We start from the raw sequence: 19,455 nt of genomic DNA, 5'->3' as shown, positions 1-19,455 counted from the left end.
CGGCGCCGGTGGAAGGTAAGTCGCGACTGTCACGTGTCGGCAGCGTTGACCCCTACCCCTGTGTTATCCTTATCTCGCTCTTTTCTTGTCTGCTTACTGGTAATATGGATGGCGGTGTTATAAATAATGTTGGATTCAAATGACAATTTCTCGTTCAGGATGTTTTGTGGTTGACTTTTTGATGCTTTATAAATTTCGAATTCTTCAACAGTGTCCATGTAATGCCCTTTGTTGCAAAAAAGAAATACTTCTAAGTTATTATGTATGTTGGTGTAATTGTGGTTGGAGGATATAAGATGGTTTGCGTAGGCTGATTTTGAGTTTTTCTTCGGTATGTGTTCTTTAAACCTAGTGGAAAACGACCGTTATTAGCAGATGTGCTATTTTTGAAAAGCATGAAACAGCTGTAGTCATCATACTACTAAACTGATCGTTTTGACAGAAAACAGGTAGCCTAATTTAAACCTATAGTAGTGAATACTTAAGGTTTATTTGAACTATTAGATGCGAATGTGTGATTATATATTCATTATGAGCAAGAGCAATGATGTCGACAGTACGATGGGTGAAGTGCGATTAATACCTAGATGACAATGCCCGTGTGCCCCCTCCCTATTCCAATACTGGATCATAGCAACTTCAACGCGTCTCTTTGTTCTTACACTTGCATTGAAATCACGTGATTCGCCGTTAGATAAGCCTAAACAGTTGAAAAGAACTAAGGAAACTGTTACAACTTGACCTAAATACAAAAGCAAAAAAACAACTAAATATTACACTTGATTTAGGGACGGTGGCACGCTACATTTCTATGATTAAATATCAATAGCTCCAGTATTGTTAATGATTTTTATATGTTTTTGACTCAAAATAATCAGTAACGTATAGGCTTTAATTTGATTTATTGATCGTTTGAATCAGTTAAGCTCAAGATACTGTATTACTCAATCAAAAATCATAAATTTGATATTCTTGGATAATATATTTATTTAAAGCTGCGGATCAGCATGGGTCCTCTCCTACACGTTAAATGCATAAAAAAACATACCCCCGCCGCAGCAAACCTGCAGACTTAGCGAATTTCCATTTGCCTGATTGGATTTACACTAAAATGTCTCCTTAAAAATATCACATTTATTCCCCATTTAAACAGAATTATAGTTTAACGAGTACTTAGGTTTGCTGCAACAGGGAGGGTAAAAAAGTTTTTTTTAAATGTAAAATGTTAAAAGGTACTGTAGTTTAGTAAAAAATAATGCATTTTCCAAATTTGATCAAAATATGTTCATAAACAAGCATACTACAACAGTTGACTTATTCTCCATAAGAATAACAAAGGAATTTTAAAATTACAATTTTTTTAAATTTTCTCCGTAACAATTAGGCGCATAATAACACTTTAATATACTAAATTATTTGTTTTTTTAAGCTCTACAAAATGGTTTAGAAAGAAATTATGAAATGTTGTGTTTTTAGGGTCAAAAATGGGAAAAGCCTATTTTTACCCCATAAAACCCCCTATAAACCCCTGTTCCCATAGTCTGATCATGCTGGTTCGCGAACTCATTCAAGTTTATCCCGCCTTACACCTTCAAACCAAATTTTATCAAAATCGGACAAAAATTACTCAAGTTATCGTGCGGATGGACACACATATATATATCTCTATATATAGATATATATATATACATATATAAAAATTTGAACGAATGGTGTTTTTGGCCTCTGGGGACATCAAAATGAAAAAGTAAATCGGTCCCAGGCCTAGGTCTTACCATGAGACCTACGGTAATAGCTACTTCGAGAAATTCGCTAATAAGATTAAACTTTAAAAACATGAGTGTGTATGCTAAATGAAGTTAATTAAACATTAGATGTGATAACAGTTTTATAATTAATTCAAAAAGTGGCAATAGCAAACCGTATTTAGTAGATTTAGGAATTAATATGATCTAAAAAAAGAGTTATTTTAATATAAAACATATACCATAATCTCCGCAATTTCATGCAGATTACAACTGAGTAAACAAATTGACAATCGAGCCACTATGAACAGAGATATAGCGTATTTTGTGTGGGCAAACGCGGAAACGCCATAAGACGTAATTAGTAAGAGAGAGACAGTAACAACACTAAGTGGTGGGGGAAGCGGCGAGCGGTCGGACCTCGAGCCACTATGAACAGAGATATAGCGTATTTTGTGAGCGCAAACGCGGAAACGCCATAAGACGTAATTAGTAAGAGAGAGACAGTAACAACACTAAGTGGTGGGGGAAGCGGCGAGCGGTCGGACCGAAAACCCAAAACACTGCGCGCGATCCAGCTGTAGTAATAATAGAGATCGATGCTTACATATGTTTGCATTGAGAAGGCAGCAAAGAGTGAATTGTCCTGTTTAGACTTACAACTGTCTCTTTCATTTCTGATGCTGATGTTCCTGGATTTGTCACAGATCTATGATATGTGACCGTAACGATTGCATTGGAAACATCAAGGACCCTTACAATCTTTGCTATCTTGCCGTTTCTTGTCTTCGGTGGGTTTCTTCTTACATGAAGTGTTGTGTCTGTGGCTGTTCTGGAAATTTGATCTTAAATTTTCTCTTCGACCATAACCGTACATCTCAATGCATTTGGAAGATTAATTTTCCACGGATACATCTTGAAGTAGTTTAGTTTTGATTGAATCAGCTGTTATCTTGACACCAGAACTTTCAATACCCATGATCATTGGTTGGAATTGATCCGATAGTCCAAAATTATACCCAAGCAAGTAAAATTATACCCACTCATCATCCACTTTCAGATCAATGTTAGTTAGCTTGTGGGCCGTTGACACGATTTGATTAACATAATCTTCTATGGACTTACAATTTTCTAGCCTTGTTGTTGTTAACAATCGCAGCAAACCAACTCTTCGGGTCAAACCCCTGTCAGAAAATGCCTTTTCTAAATTTTCCCAGGCTTCCTTGGCTGTTTCTGCTGATTGAACATGGACATAGTTAACTGAATCAATTAGCAAGATGACTTTGGATTTACATTTTGTCACTTTCTTTCTATCTTCTTCAGTTCCCAAAATACAGTCCCAGAGCTCACAATCTTCCAAATATGCTTGAACGGCAACTTTCTATGTATCATAGTTTTCACGGCCTTTCAATTTCTCTATTGAAGGAGGTTGATACATTTTCAAAGTTGGTGAACTTGGACAAAATAATCAGAGAAATTAAAATTTAGCAAACAGGAGGCCCATAACCTGATGTTGGTGAAATAGCAGAGTTGAGCTGCAGCGGTTAATTACCCTGATTATATCAAATGATTTAGACAGTTAGTTAACATGAAACTAATTTAATTGGAAATAAGATAGAATGCAAAATATAACAACTGAATGTAAACAGGTCAACTATAAACAAACTCATAACAATACAATAGTATAACATTAACCATATGTCATAAACAAATTAGGCAGGCAAGATGAATATGTAAGTTAGACATTACAACAAAAATGGCTTAACATATTTTAGCTAAACTTTCCAAGATGCTTTGTTTCCATGAATAGGAATTCAGAAGATTTAAGTCAAAACAATTTAAATTTTTTATAATCTATATAAATAAAATTACAGTTTTGTCTGTACATTGCGTAGAATCATGCAGTTTTTGGTTATATTTACGTTTCATAGCCTAAAACAGCCGAAACGAGTCTTCTAAATTTCTGTCCGTCTGTCAAAGAAATTTTAACATTATTTTATATGGGTACAAATAACAGTTACCACAAAAATTTTCAAAGTCCAGACTTGTTGACACTTTTCCACACCTCAAAATTTCATAAAGTCCATAAAACTGTTTAAAAACCCTTATATCTCGAAAACGGCTTGAGATACGGCAAAACGGTTGAAATTCTGGCACACTAGTTGGTGTCAACTTTTGATTATGAACAATATTACAACATAAAAAAATCAAAAAGTAGAAACAAATTTAACATTATTTTATATGGGTACAAATAACAGTTACCACGAACACTTCCAAAGTCCAGACCTGTTGACACTTTTCCACACCTCAAAATTGCAAATATAATGGAAATTTACAAGTTACAACTTCTAACTTGTAGTCTTGTAGTGCGGTGTTTATTATGAAACAGGTTTAACTAAATATCCTCATTTCTCAGCAGTTTGTAATGGGATCGTTTAAAACTTGGTGGCGTTTGATAGGGTATTTTAAATGCTAAATAAAAGTGTCCATGGTTTTTTTTCATAAAATCAGCATGTTTTAGCGAATTTCCCATATAGGGAATAAGCTATTACCGTGTAGTACTCATGGTAAGACCTGGACCCGGGACCGATTAAGTTTTTCATTTTGAGGTCCCTAGAGGCCAAAAACACCATCCGTTCAAATTCATATACAGAGGTGTTCAAAAGTAGGTATACAGTAAGGAAACTGTTTATAGAAAAAATATATTTATTCATACAAAAACCAAACTTTTCTAATTTATTTTAAGAGTATTACGACACCTAAATTAACTCTAAAAATGTTGTACTTGACAAAAACACTCACTTCCCCGTGTGTTCAAACTGTTTGCCTGTTCGTACTGTATTTACTTTTGCACCCCTCTGTATATATATATATATATATATATATATTTATATATATATTAAATATTTAAGTAAATAAGTACAACTGGAGCACCCTGAATATTATATTTTATAAAAAGAAGTGACATGTTTCGGACATTAGTCCATTTTCAAACTTCAAAATACATTAAACACTTAACTGTTGTTTATATTGTTTGTTTGTAAATAAATATAATTTATATATACAGATGATTTATAGAACTAGACAGGATTTGGAAAAACATTTTTGTTACTGATTATTTAATTTTAAAATTTGGTCAAAGATTGGGTTTCTTGAAGGAATTTGGCTATTTAAAATATGATTTGGATTTTTTAGATTTTCTTCGTATATGAAATATTCTTCAGTTGAATCCATTCGATTTCCTTTGTTTAAAACTTTTAGAATTTTCATGTTGTTTTTTAAATTTGTTTAAAATTGTGGTTGGTCGATAAAAGGTGTTCAGCAAAGTTTGATTTCATGGATGTTCTGTTGTTACTCTTAAGAGCTTGAATGTGCTCTTTGAATCTAGATTTAAAAGAGCGTCCTGTCTGACCAATGTAGAAGTGTTCACAATCAGTGCAGTTAATTTTGTAAATGCCAGATTTGTCATAGATGTCTTGATATTCTTTATTTGTATTAATGTTATTTGTTATCATATTGAAAGCGTTATTTTTTGTTTTAAAGCCAATTTTGTATTCAGAATTTTGAAAAGTTTTTCTTGTAATCCTGTTAAGAGTTGTATTGAATGGGATACTAATGAATTTCTCTTTCTTCTTTCTTTCTTTGTTGTGTTCTTGGTTTTGATTTTTCTTTCTTTTGATGTTTCTAATCATATTGTAGATAATGTTTTGCTTATATCCATTCCTTGATGCTAAGTATTTAATTTTGTTTAATTCTTTCTCGTAATTTTTCTTTGTCATTGGAATGTTCAATTATATATATGTGTCCGTTAGCGCGATAATTCGAGCAAAAATGATCCGATTTTGATGAAATTTGGTACAAACGTGTAAACCTACGTTTATTTGAACTAGTTCGCGATCCAGCATAATCGGACCATGGGATCGGGGGTTTATGGGGTAAAAATGGGGTTTTCCCGTTTTTGACCCTAAAAACAAAAAATTTAGCAATTTCTTTTCAAACAGTTTTGTAGAGCTTAAAAAAAGAAATAATTTAATATATTGAAGCGCTGTTGTATGCCTAACGGTCACGGAGAAAATTCAAAAATAGTGTAATTTAAAATTCCCATGTTATTCTTATGGAGAAAATGAAAATTGTTGTAGTTTACTTGTTTATGGACATATATTGATAAAATTTGGCAAATTTATTTATTTCATCCTATACTATTGACGTATGGTCAACAAACACTTTTTACCTTCCCCGTAGCAGCAAACCTAAGCACTCGTTAAATCCCTAATGTTATTTAAATAGGGAATAAATATGTCTTATTTATGGAGATATTTTAGTAAAAATGTAATCAGACAAGTTGAAATTTGCTTAGTCTGCAGGTTTGCTGCGGCGGGGGTATTTTGTAATTAAAGAAATTAAGTTTAAAATACCCATATTTTGAAACAGAAACATATTTTTCAATGATTATTTTTCCTTAAATACATTATAACGTATTAAAACTGTATACCAAGTTTCATAAACATATCTTAAATAGATTTCGAGAAATATCTCATTCAAAGCCCGTTCATTCAAATTCAAATAGAATCCCACGGCGCCAGCTGAGGAGGAAACGCTTCGCGTCTTCCGCTACGGTGGCGCGGCAATACAGCCGCATCATGAAACAGCGCCTAGCGCAGATCCAGCTGACCGTCTGCATTAAAGTATTATATTGTCTGTGACAGAACGCTTTGTTGACATAAAGCTCGTTAAAATACAATCAAGTAGCATAGGCTACAATACTTTACACTATTATGTAGATACTCGAGTTCCTGAGTTAATAGGGGGGGGGGGGGGGGAGGGGCAATGAAAAATACGGTTAATCCAATATATTATAAAAACGGATGATAAAAAAAGATTTACAGTAGCCTAACTAATAAGAGAATACATTGTTTTTTATCAATAGTTGTTTATGAATACCATGGTAACAAACTTTGAGCATCTGTTTTAGGATGGAGTCCTTACTGTCAACTTAGATACATATGGAATATATGTTATCAACCGCCAATCACCAAATAAACAAATCTGGCTGAGTTCACCTGTCAGTGGCCCTAAACGTTATGACTTTGTGCCAAGCAAAAATGGATGGGTATATCGACATGACAACCAAACTTTACACCAACTGTTGAAGAATGAACTATCCGAGATTGTTAAAAGCTCTATTGATCTATCTAATTGCGCCTATTGCGGTGATTTAAATAAATAAAACAATAGTTTACCATAAAAAATCAGGTATTTTGATTATGTTTAAACCTTGTGCTTGTTTAAACACAATCCTTTTCAGTTATTTAACAACACCTCTAAACACAACACAATAATTGGCACTTGCACTGCACAGAACGTTGACTATTATCATAGATAAAACACAGTCCCTTAGTAGATTTCCCATCCTTATGGAACAGCTGAAGCCAATTTTATTGTTAGTTCTGTCCGGTTTTCTGTAGATGTCGTGTTTTGTTTACAATTTGTTTCTATTATTTTAGGGTTAGTTTATCATTATTTATGTCTCACTGTTTGGTTATATAGCTTGTGGACGAGTTATTGTTTATGATTAGATAGTTTTATTTGGTTAAACGAGGCTTTAAATTACTGAAATAACAAGAAATAAGTTGTAAACAAAACATGACATCTACAGAAAACCGGGCAGAACTAACAATAAAATTGGTTTCAGCTGTTCCACAAGGATGGGAAATCTACTAAGGGACTGTGTTTTATCTATGCGTTCTATCTACCCAGATGTTAAGACTCTATCTATCTAAGATTCATAGAGATTCATCTAAGATTCTATCTATAGGTTTGTCCAATTGGGAGGACCCATTTTAATCTTTGCTCAAAATAATGTTCACAAATTTATTCCTAACACTATTGTTTTTATGGTTTTTATGGTTTATGGTTACTGCTGTTTGCACTTGTGCCAATATCTTTGTAGCCATAAACATTAGCTCTGTTTATGTCTTTCTTACATATTTTCACTTGAAAACTTTGTTTACAGTTAACTTGTTTTCTTAGAATGAAATGATAAATTCGATGCTCAAAGTCTGCCCAACACAGCGCAAAACTGATTACTTATTATATTGCTTTGTGGCGAACTGAATTGGTAATGTTAATGCTGCTTTACAACAAACACATGACATATGCATTACATTGCACGACCACCTTCTGTAAACTCACCTCATTCTGGCATTCACATACACATTACTGTTCTGCTTTCTTGTACAGTACTTACTATATTAGTGCACTACTCAGTTGAGAGATTGTCATGAACAATTAAGTTTGGGACAAAGATAAAGTGTTGATATCTATATTATTGTATGATTGAGGGCATTATCAATTTTGTAACATCGGTATTCTAATCTTTGGCTATAAAAAATGTACACCTCTCTCTCCTTTCATAGCTGATATTTGCTGGGCAACCAAGATTATTTATTTCTTAATGCTTTAACATATTTCAAATCTTTCAAAGCTGTTGCAAGGCCAGAAACTTTAGGATGCTTTAGGTTTGATAGGTTGAATAGGGAAGGTAAGGTAAGTATGGAGGATATGATGATGGGAAAGTAATACCTGACCCACTCCAAGGTGAAGCGCAAGTTTGGGTGTGGGAAGTGTCTTCATAAACTTATTGTCACAAGTTGTGGTAATGAAAATGGTTATAAATTCTTTAAAAATTATGTAAGCAAGAACTTGAAATGGACACAGTTCTTAGCTCTTGTAGAAAAAGGTCTAATTTTGAAAAAAAAAATCCAAAAATTTGTAAATCAACTTTCATTTCAAAATAGTTTGAAACACATTTTAGTAAAGCTCTGAAAGGGGGAACCAGCATAAAAGTAAATCTAATAATAAAATTTAGTCCATATGTTCTAACATGATTTTACTGTGACATTACTTAAACCATAAGGTTTGTATGTAAGTAAACATTGTCTATATTCTGACCTCATACAATGGCAATGTCTGAAACTAAAAGACATGTGGATTTCTAACAAAATATACATACTAGTATAAAGATAAACGTAAATAGATGGATATAAGATTTTTAAATTACATCCAAAAGAAAACCAACCAGTGATGTTAGATGTATAACTAATATCTGTAGATAATCATCATAGTTGTTACAATTAATTGATTCTTTGAACAAAGTAGCATTTTAGCGAATTTCCCATATAGGGAATAAGCTATTACCGTAGTACTCATGGTAAGACCTGGACGCGGGACCGATTCTTTTTTCGTTTCGAGGTCCCTAGAGGCCAAAAACATCATCCGTTCAAATTCATATATATATATATATTTATATATAAATATATTTATATATATATATAAATATATTTATATATATATATATATATATATAATTGAAAACATTATAAAAACATAAGTACCCTTTTTAAATTCATTTTTAATTAATAAACGACATGTTTCGACACTTAGGTCATAGTCATGTTTACATTTACAAATACAATAACAAAATTGATTAATGAAAGGAATAAATAGTCATATGTTAAGTTAACTTAGAATTTAGAGGATCTTGATTTAATCTTTGTTTAATTTTGTGTATATTATATAATGTTTTAGTTTTATTGCAACTGTAGGATTTTTTCAAATATCGGATTTGTTTTATTTATGTTCATGGTATTCAATACATTTTGAGGGTATTTTTTTAATTTTTGTATATATGAAAATCTTCTTTGACAAGATCCTCTAAATTCTAAGTTAACTTAACATATGACTATTTATTCCTTTCATTAATCATTTTTGTTATTGTATTTGTAAATGTAAACATGACTATGACCTAAGTGTCGAAACATGTCGTTTATTAATTAAAAATCAATTTAAAAAGGGTACTTATGTTCAAAATTAATAGATAAGATTATTTAGCTAATAAAACTCATGTTCTTTTCATTACATTTATTTTGAAAACAATAAACCAGCTGATCAATATAATTATTAAATTATACCAAATCATTGTTCCAATGCATATTAAATCTGCATTCAGCCCACTATAACATACTATAATAAAAAACTATCTAACATTTCTCCCAGGGGGGTTTCTCAGGTCATCAGCTTCACCAGTTTGGTTACAGGTCTCCTCCAGACTCCGGTGGCTGTTCGAACATCCGCTACTCTAACTTGGCCATCTCGCCCAGGGTGTATCGCCTCCACCTTGCCCTTAGCCCAATGTCCTCTAGCTTGGTTTTCATCAGTTATAAGGACCAAGTTACCGACTTGCAGATTTACTTGTTTTGTGTGCCACTTGGAGCGTTTGTTTAGTAAAGGCACATATTCTTTCAGCCAACGTTTCCAGAATTTGTCTGCCATGTCCTGTGCGATCTTCCATTGTCTATGCAGGTGCTTCTCCGTTATAACGACAGCTGGTGTGACTCTATCTGCTCCTCCCTGGAGAAAGTGGTTTGGTGTCAAAGGGAGCTCATCATTAGGGTCGTCTGATACAGGAAATAAGGGCCTGTTGTTGATTATGTATTCTACTTCACATAATAGAGTATTCAACGTTTCTTCTTTAGGAGCTTGGGTGTTTAAAATCACTCTTAAACATTTCTTCACCGATTGTATAAGACGTTGATGCGCACCACCCATGTGAGGGCTCGCCGGTGGTAGAAAAGTCCACTTCATCATCTTCCCCACGCAGAACGTTTTAATTTGTTCGTTATCAAACGACTCAAGTCCTTTTCTTAATTCGTTCTCTGCGCCCTTAAAGTTGGTACCATTGTCTGATATCAATTCCGAAGGACAACTCCTTCTTGCTGCAAATCTCCTGATCGCAAGAATTGCCGAGTCCGTATTGAGAGAAGCTGCAATCTCCAAGTGTACCGCTCGCACTGACAGACATGTGAACAACACTCCATATCGCTTTTCTCTTCTGCGACCTATAGTGACTTCCAGAGGCCCAAAATAATCCACAGCCACACAGGTGAATGGACGTCCATAAGGTTCTAATCTGTTTGCCGGAAGAGGAGCCATCTCAGGATTTTTAGGTGTGTTTCTGCGCAGCTGACACTTCTTACAATTTGTCCAACAGCTCTTAATTGCTCGCTTCAAACGGATTACCCAAAATCGTTGTCTCAAATTATTTGCCACAGTTTCTTGACCTTGATGAGCTGCCTGTTCATGTTCATGTTGGATCAATAGGACTGTAAGTCGATGTTTAGGATCTAAAATTATGGGATTTTTCAAGTCTTGACTGATTTGGTTCCCATATTCAGTCCTTCCTCTCATTTTCAATAAGTTCCCTGTCAAAATAGGGCTAAGCTTATGAAGTCGACTTTCTCGAGGAACTGGCTTGTTCTCCTCAAGATTCTTCATTTCTTTGGGAAAAGATTCTAGTTGTGAAAGTCTGAAGCAGGTTTCTTCAGCTCGTTGAAGCTCTTCAACACCATGACTCACATGTGTATTTCTCTCAGATTTACATCTCGTATTGGAAATGAATCGTTGCATCCATGCTACTGCTCTTATGAGTCTGGAGTATTTTGAAAATCTCTCCATATCGATAACATTTTCTTTGTTTTCAGGTAAAATTGCTAAGGCTACTTCATTGCAGTCTTCTTTTCTCGAAATGCTTTCAATTTTTGGCCATTCTTTTTCTTTTTTAAGTAAGAAGGCTGGACCTTGGAGCCAACAGCAATCGTTCGTTAATGGAGTTGATGATTCCCGTGTAGCTTCATCAGCTACATTTTCTGTCGTAGGTAACCACCTCCATTGATTTCTGTCTGAGTTGCTCAGTATTTTATCAACACGATTAGCAACGTAGGCTGACTTTTGCTTTTGAGTTGCTTGAATCCAGCACCACACAATTCTTGGGTCCGTCCAAAAGTATGTTTGGTCTATTTCCATTTTGTGAAACTGATAGATCAAAGATGCAATTTGGCTGCCTAATACAGCTGCTTGCAGTTCAAGTCTAGGGATGGTGGACGACTTTAGGGGAGTAACACGTGATCTTGCCAGTACAAATGTAGCCTCAACTTGATCTCCTTTTCCCACTCTGAAATAGGCCACTGAACAAAATCCTTTTTCACTCGCATCACAAAATATATGTAGCTGCAAGGAGCAATTTGAAGTTAGGTTGTAGCAACGTTGTATTTTCAAGTTTTCTGACTTCTTTACATCTTTCATCCATCCAGTTTTCCCACAACTTCTCTAATTCGGCTGGTATTACTTCATCCCATTGAATGTTTAACTTCCACAGGTTTGTACAAGGATTTTTCCTTTCATCGTAATTGGAGTAATGAATCCCAATGGATCGTAAATAGACATCACAGCCTGCAGAACTTGTCGCTTCGTTGGTGACTCCTTTAATTGTACAATTTCATTCTTTACTTTAATGAAGTTCACTTTAAAGACAAGGACATCTTCACGAAAGTTCCAGTGCAGTCCGAGAACTCGTTCTGTATCTTCAGCTGTTAATCCCACTTCTTCATTCGAGTAATTGCTTGACCATTTGACTTGGGCAGTGAACTAATTAGTTCCTCTGAATTACTGATGACATTCCTCAAGTTAAATCCTCCTTTCTGGCAGATATTTACAACATCTTTTACCAAAGTTTCTGCTTCGTCAATAGTTTCTCTGCTGTCCAGATAGTCATCCATGTAAAACTGCTCTTGTATAGCATGTAAAGCTTCTTGGTTCTCTTTTCCATATTTTTCTGCATTTTTCCTCATGACATAGATGGCACTAGTAGGTGAACACACCGCTCCAAAAATCATAGATGTCATACACCATTCTTCAAGGTTTCTATTTTCTCCTCTCCAGAGAAAGCGTAGTGCATCTTGATCTTTTGCAATTATTTTTATTCTCAGAAACATTTCTTCTATGTCTGCTGCAAATGCAATCTTGTGTTTTCTAAATTGAAATAGAATACCAATTAAACTGTTAAACAAATTTGGCCCAGGAAGTAGATAACTGTTCAAGCTTTGGCCGTGAGATTTCGAAGCCGCGTCGAACACAAACCGGAACTTGTCTGGTTTCCTTGGGTTGATCACAGAAAAGTGAGGGAGATACCATGTCTTCTCACTTCTGTTGTTAGCTTTTTCTGGGCTCAGCTTCTCTGCGTAGTCCTTTTCAGCGTAGCTTAATATCTGTTTATGATATTGTTCGCTAAGTTTTGGATTTTCTTTCATTTTTTCATCGACATAGTTTAATCTTCGCCAAGCAACAGATCGACTTTCAGGTAAGTGAGGATTGTCTTTTTTCCAAAGCAAACCAACTTGCCAGCATCCATCTTCTTTCTGAGAACATGTATTTTCCAAAATTGTTTCTGCTCTCACTTCCTCTTCAGTCTTCTTACAGTTGTAATCTGAGCAATCAAAAAAGTCTGTATCGAAACTTCTTTTGACTATCGAATTAAGCTCTTCCATCTCTGAACTTATCTCGCTTTTAAACATCACAAATTCTTTATCGACTCGAGTTTGGTAAGTGCTTTTTCCAGTGGGGCCGTTAATTGTCCATCCCAACTTTGACTTCAGTGCAATAGGTGCATTGGCAGGCCCGATCACGACTTGCAGAGGAACTGTCAGGTGGATGTGCTCATGTCCAATGAGGAGTCTTGGCCGACCACGTCTGAAAACTTCCTCTGGGATGTCTTGTAGATGCGACCATTTTCTTTTCATTTTCTCCATGCTAATTGATTGTGTTGGTAGCTGCAACTCTCTCAATGTCCTCACATTGTCCAGTAATAACTCTTCTCCTGTTTCTCCAAGAACTGTCACTGATAAGGTTTGAGACTGCTCTTCAGTGTAAACAGACCCATCTGTCCATGAAAACGATATAGGTTTTTCAGGACCTTCAATTCCAAGTTCTTCTGCCAAATCTTTTTCAATTATGGAAACGGTAGAGCCATCATCAATAAGTGCATACGTGTCAATTTGAACTCCATTTCTCCCCACCAAAGTTACAGAGAGAACTCTTAAGAGAACCCTTGCTATCGCTTCCTCTTGGTAACCTACGTGCTCTGTTTGTACTTCAGTTGGTTCAGGATTTTTTGTGTTCTCACCTTCTTTCTTTGTGAGACAGTGCAACAGTTTGTGGTGAGAGTAGGTACAACCGTTCACTCCACAGGCAACCCTTTTACGGCACTTTGCTGCTCGGTGCTTCGTTTTCAGGCAATTGAAACACACACACCGCAACTCTTGACTGTGTCCCATCGCTTGTTCACATCATATTCTAAGAACTGCTTGCAGTCTTCTAAACAATGTTCTTTTTTCTTACAGCAAAGACACATCCGCTTTCCAGGTCTTTTGTCACTTTCTTCTTGGATAAGCACATAGTTTTTTTGGTTTGAATTCCCACTTGTTGCACTTTTGTAGTTCCCAGGTAAAGATGATGTACTAGGAGCAGCACATACAGTTGCTGCATCTGCCATAGAAGAAAGCCACGTTGAAAAGGTGTCCAGGCCGACAGGATGTTTTATTTGAGACTGTGGTGATGTGACGTGCATTCCCCAATTAAGTTTCATGTTGGTGGATAGCTTATCCGTCAATTCTTCCATCAGTTGGGGGTTGAACAGATAATGATCTTGCTTCAAGGACTTCACTGTCACCACTAAGTTTCGCACCATGTCGCTGAAAGTCACCAAAGTGTCAGGCTTGTAATCTTTTGTAGGTGGGCGACTTCTCACACTTGCAATTAAGTTCTTAATTATGATTTCTGGTCTTCCGAAACGTTTTTCCAACAAATTTATAATTTCTTTTACGTTTTCGGGATATATCAATAGGGCTGAAATCATTTCCTTTGCTTTTCCGGACAGGGACTTCTGTAGTCTCTGAAGATTCTCCAGGTCCGTGTAATCATTCAATTCAGTTGAACGATTGTACTCAGCTATCCAAGCGGGCCATTGGTCAAGATTTCCGCTGAAGCTTGGTAGAGTAGATAAAACTGTTGCAGGCATCTTCTTTCTAACTGACTTTTCATCGTTGGTTAAATATCCTTTATTTACTACTGCATTTCTATTTGATTCAAACTGATTGTTATTTGTGTAACTTTGAGATTTAGGTTGCATATCTTGAGGGGAACACAAAACATCTCCTTCCTTAGTCGATATTGGCTCTTGTAGAAGTGAATCGAGCGTCCGCCGTGATGACTTACTGCTACCCCTAGACGATCCCTTACTGAGAAGTGAAAGACGACCTTCAAGTAACCTCTTCTTGACTTCTATTTCTTTCAGCTTGGCTTCTTCTTGCACTTGAGCCAGTCTTTTGTCAGCCTCAGCCTCAGCCATAGCCTTTTCAGCCTCAGCCTCAGCCATAGCCTTTTCAGCTAAAGCATTTGCTTGTGCATAAGAGATTATTACAGCTGTCTCCTCTTCCTGTATCTTTATAAGCTCATCAACAACTTCTGTAACACTTCTATTTCTACTTTGACTCGAACTAGTTTTGTGAGATTTTGCTGTGTTAGGAACTGACTTACCACTTAATTTATCTTCACCATCTTGTTGTCTTACAAGTGACATTTTGGCTTTGGACCTTGTAACAATTCCTTTATTTGACATTTAGTTGATTCCTAAGGGTTTTCGGCACCAATGTTCAAAATTAATAGATAAGATTATTTAGCTAATAAAACTCATGTTCTTTTCATTACATTTATTTTGAAACCAATAAACCAGCTGATCAATATCTATATAATTAATACGCTTCACGAAAGTTTGTCGGTTGAACTCCTCCGCCATTTCCTAACCGATTTTATCCATTGACGTCTCATTGGAAAGAGCGTGTCGCGTAGATTTGCAAACTGACCTTATATTTTTGAAAAAGTCCCTTGGGCTCTGCCCCAGTGGCTTTGAAACTTCCCATGTTATCCTTATGAAGAACATAATTGTTTACATTTTGATCAGCTGTATAATTTTATTGCTGTTATTTACTTTTCAATTCAATGAAACACATTGAGTACATTTATTTACTATTTGAGTTTGTGTAAACATAACCCCCAAGACGGAATCTATATAATTAATACGCTACACGAAAGTTTGTCGGTTGAACTCCTCCGCCATTTCCTAACCGATTTTATCCATTGACGTCTCATTGGAAAGAGCGTGTTGCCTAGATTTGCAAACTGACCTTACATTTTTGAAAAAGTCCCTTGGGCTCTGCCCCAGTGGCTTTGAAACTTCCCATGTTATCCTTATGAAGAACATAATTGTTTACATTTTGATCAGCTGTATAATTTTATTGCTGTTATTTACTTTTCAATTCAATGAAACACATTGAGTACATTTATTTACTATTTGAGTTTGTGTAAACATAACCCCCAAGACGGATCGTGTTATAGTCCTCGCCACCCTAAGTTGAGGCAGCCAAAGGTCGCACTAGATATACGCCGTGCGGCCTTTGGCTGCCTCATAGGGTGGCGAGGACTATAGTATGGTCGTATCTTAAATTTGTGTATTTATCGTTGTTTTGTGTCGCTATGATGGATTGTGTTAGCATGATTGTAACTTAAGTTTGTGCATTTATCGTTGTTTTGTGTAGCTATAATTTGTTTATTATTTGTTGTTTATTTCTTTTAAATGTCTCCGACGCAACGACAACGAAACAAAGACAGGGGGCGCAAACGTGATAACGACCGCAGCTATACAGAACAGTGGCGCGTAATAGGCTTAACTCATCACAGTCTGAACCTGAACCTGGACAACTTCAACTATTTGGTTACAAATGCGCCCTAACACTACCCCAAAACGACTTTTCGTTCTCAATTGGCCCTCTATTAATGACCTGTGTTGCCTGTACAGCGAGGCATTTTGAGAAGGAGAGAACCGTCCGGAATGCTTTAGGTTTATCAATAACGAAGATAAACGGGGTCTGAGTTACACAACGGTAATATTTGAGTCGACTCTCTTAAACTCATTGTAAATATGACTGTTATTCAATCTGAAATAACTCCTGTAATACTTTGTAATTGCTCGAATTCGAGCAACATGTACACTAGTAATTATTAAATTATACCAAATCATTGTTCCAATGCATATTAAATCTGCATTCAGCCCACTAAAACATACTATAATAAAAAACTATCTAACAACTTATGTTTTTATAATGTTTTCAATTATTTATATAGTAGTAGCCCTAACCACAATCATACTTAATATATATATATATGTGTGTCCGTTAGCATGATAACTCAAGCAAAAATGATCCGATTTTGATGAAATTTAGTACAAACGTGTAAACCTACGTTTATTCGAACGAGTTCGCGATCCAGCATGATCGGACCATGGGAACGGGGTTTTATCGGGTAAAAATAGGTTTTTCGCATTTTTGACCGAAAAAACATAAAATTTAGCAATTTCTTTCCAAACCATTTTGTAGAGCTTAAAAAAACAAATAATTTAGTATATTGAAGCGTTATTATGCGCCTAATGGTTACGGAGAAAATTCCAAAAAATTGTAAATTTAAAATTCCCATGTTATTCTTATGGAGAATAAGTAAACTGTTGTAGTTTGCTTGTTTATGAACATATTTTGATCAAATTTGGAAAATCTTTTTATTTCTAAATTACTAACTATTAACATTTTACATTAAAAAAACACTTTTACCCTCCCTGTTGCAGCAAACCTAAGTATGTGTTAAACTGATTCTATTTAAATAGGGAATAAATGTGATATTTTTAAGAAGACATTTTAGTGTAAATCCAATCAGGCAAATGGAAATTCGCTTAGTCTGCAGGTTTGCTGCGGCGGAGGTATTATCTTGTCCATTTATATCTCCATAGAGAAGACTAAAGACTTGAGGTACTAATTTTGTTTGCACTAGTGTATAACTAACTATTGTTTTAGTTTTAGAGGTAGGAAAGCTCAGTCAGTCCCACCAATGAAAAGCAGCAAGGAGTCCAATAGCCAGAAACTATTTCCTTTAAATAAATTTAAATTGATGGTTAAGCACTTGTAAAAAACCAATAGCACTTGTAAACTATTTTGTAATGAAATGTACATTAACTATACGGGAATGAATTGTATTCAGCTTTGATCAACAGGGTACAGGGTCAGTGAGTGGAGTTCAACTAGATTGATGGCTGTAATTGTTTTTATGTTAAATAAAATATTACTTAAATACTACATATTATGCCGTGGAGGTTGTTTCAAAAACATTTTTAATTGTAGCTGCCGCTCCTTCAATTCTATCTGTGAGTCTGATTGAGGTAAAGTTTTCACCCCTAACCTATATCGCTCACTTTACTTTGTTTCACTTTACCTATTAGTGTCATGTCTGAATAATAAAGTTTATATCAAACAATACAAGTTTATATCAACAATGCAAGGTGGGTTAAGGGACAAGAAACCTCTCACTAGATAGGTAGGTAACTAGCTATTAGTATTCACAGTCCGGTTTCGTTTCACTTTTTGCTATACAATCGCTGTTCTGTTAAAAAAAAGTACAACAGTCGACTTATGATAAACTGATTTGATAAGACACACTCGGTAAGCAGATACTTTGTTTAGTGAGTCATTATTGTCTGATGTCTATTTTATTCCAGTTCTAGCATGATTTTCCTAGTTCAACTTCACGGTCCTTACAGCTACCTAATAGTTTTACAATTCTTCTGGTTATAATAAAATTAGAATTGTTCTCAATTCCTGTAAAGAGATTAATTCCTGAAACAAATCAAACTTAGAACTTAGACTTAGAAACAATTAAATATTGTACGGTTCAACTTTTGTGGAAATTAGACCGTTCGAACTAAATTACAGAAAAAATCAATTCTTTTTTAAATATAGCAATTTCATCATTACTAGAGGACCCATGCTGCTCCGCAGCGTTAAAATAAATATAGTATTCGAGAAAGAATAAAATTTAAGATTTTTGATTGAGTAATACAGTATCTTGATACTGATTCACACACGATCAATAGCTCAAATCAAAGATTACAATTTACTGATTATTATGAGTCTAAAACATATTTAAAAAAAACATGAACAATGCTGGAGATATTGATTTTTTGTCATAGAAAATCCTTATTTTTATATTGGTTGTTCTTCTTGCGTTTGCTAGAAACTCGTCCGATTTGAATAACTAATAGCTTAAATGAAATCAGTTATTTCACTGAAGGAATTATGTTTTTGGTCAAATATTACAGTAGGTTAATATATTTCGATGTTTGATGTGAAATCTTTACGTGCATGACTTCAATTTAAGACCTAAAATTATGAAAATCGGTCGGGTAGAAGAGCCAAACGAACTCGGAAAAGAAAAACCAATTTAAATCCCATGATAAATGTATGGGGAGCAAATTTCGTTTACGTATAAGCCGACTGGGATTATATATAAATATATGCCGATGCTTGATGTGAAATCCGTGCGTGCATACCTTCAATTTGAGACCTAAATCATGAAAATCGGTCGGGTAGAAGAGCCAATCGAACTCGGCAAAGAAAAGCCAAATTTAACTCCCATAAGAAATACATGGGGAACAAATTTTGTTTACGTATAAGCAGAGTGGGATTATAGATAAATATATACCGATGCTTGATGGCAAATCTGTGCGTGCATACCTTCAATTTGATACCTCTATCAAGAAAATAGGTCGGGTAGAAGCGCCAAACGAACTCGGCAAAGAAAAACCAAATTTAACTCCCATAAGAAATACACGGGGAGCAAATTTCGTTTACGTATAAGCAGAGTTTATAGATAAATATATGTCGACGATTGATGGCAAATCTGTGCGTGCATTCCTTCAATTTGAGACTTCAATCATTAA

The 19,455-nt window shown here is 35.1% G+C and overlaps 3 protein-coding genes across 4 annotated transcripts in view; 1 reads left to right on the top strand and 2 right to left on the bottom strand.

Annotated features, from left to right (window-relative positions):
- The window catches only part of LOC128984297 (frataxin homolog, mitochondrial), a 37,434-nt gene extending 30,440 nt beyond the window's left edge, over window positions 1-6,994 (top strand). For both annotated transcript variants that reach the window (XM_054403606.1, XM_054403613.1), the window contains exon 3: window positions 6,718-6,994. In XM_054403606.1, coding sequence (XP_054259581.1) covers window positions 6,718-6,972 — 255 coding nt within the window. In that variant the 3' untranslated portion in view covers window positions 6,973-6,994. The remainder of the gene's footprint in view (window positions 1-6,717) is intronic.
- Window positions 6,995-9,809: 2,815 nt separating this feature from the next.
- On the bottom strand, window positions 9,810-11,606 carry LOC129000273 (uncharacterized). Its single transcript, XM_054427237.1, has one exon. It carries the CDS (start codon window positions 11,604-11,606, stop codon window positions 9,810-9,812), a length of 1,797 nt encoding a protein of 598 aa, XP_054283212.1.
- Window positions 11,607-12,172: 566 nt separating this feature from the next.
- On the bottom strand, window positions 12,173-15,216 carry LOC129000263 (uncharacterized). Its single transcript, XM_054427227.1, has 2 exons — window positions 13,890-15,216; window positions 12,173-13,848 (listed from the first exon to the last, which is right to left on the bottom strand). The coding sequence occupies exons 1-2, from the start codon at window positions 15,214-15,216 to the stop codon at window positions 12,173-12,175; spliced, it is 3,003 nt and encodes a 1,000-aa protein (XP_054283202.1).
- Between the last annotated feature and the right edge of the window lie 4,239 nt (window positions 15,217-19,455).

The sequence above is a fragment of the Macrosteles quadrilineatus genome, unplaced genomic scaffold (genome assembly GCF_028750875.1).
Source record: "Macrosteles quadrilineatus isolate MER2022 unplaced genomic scaffold, UCM_ALF_1.0 Scaffold_1__1_contigs__length_201487025, whole genome shotgun sequence".
Taxonomy (NCBI): domain Eukaryota; kingdom Metazoa; phylum Arthropoda; class Insecta; order Hemiptera; family Cicadellidae; genus Macrosteles; species Macrosteles quadrilineatus.
Note: the sequence above shows the minus strand (reverse complement) of the source record. Positions and strands in the feature narration are given on the sequence as shown.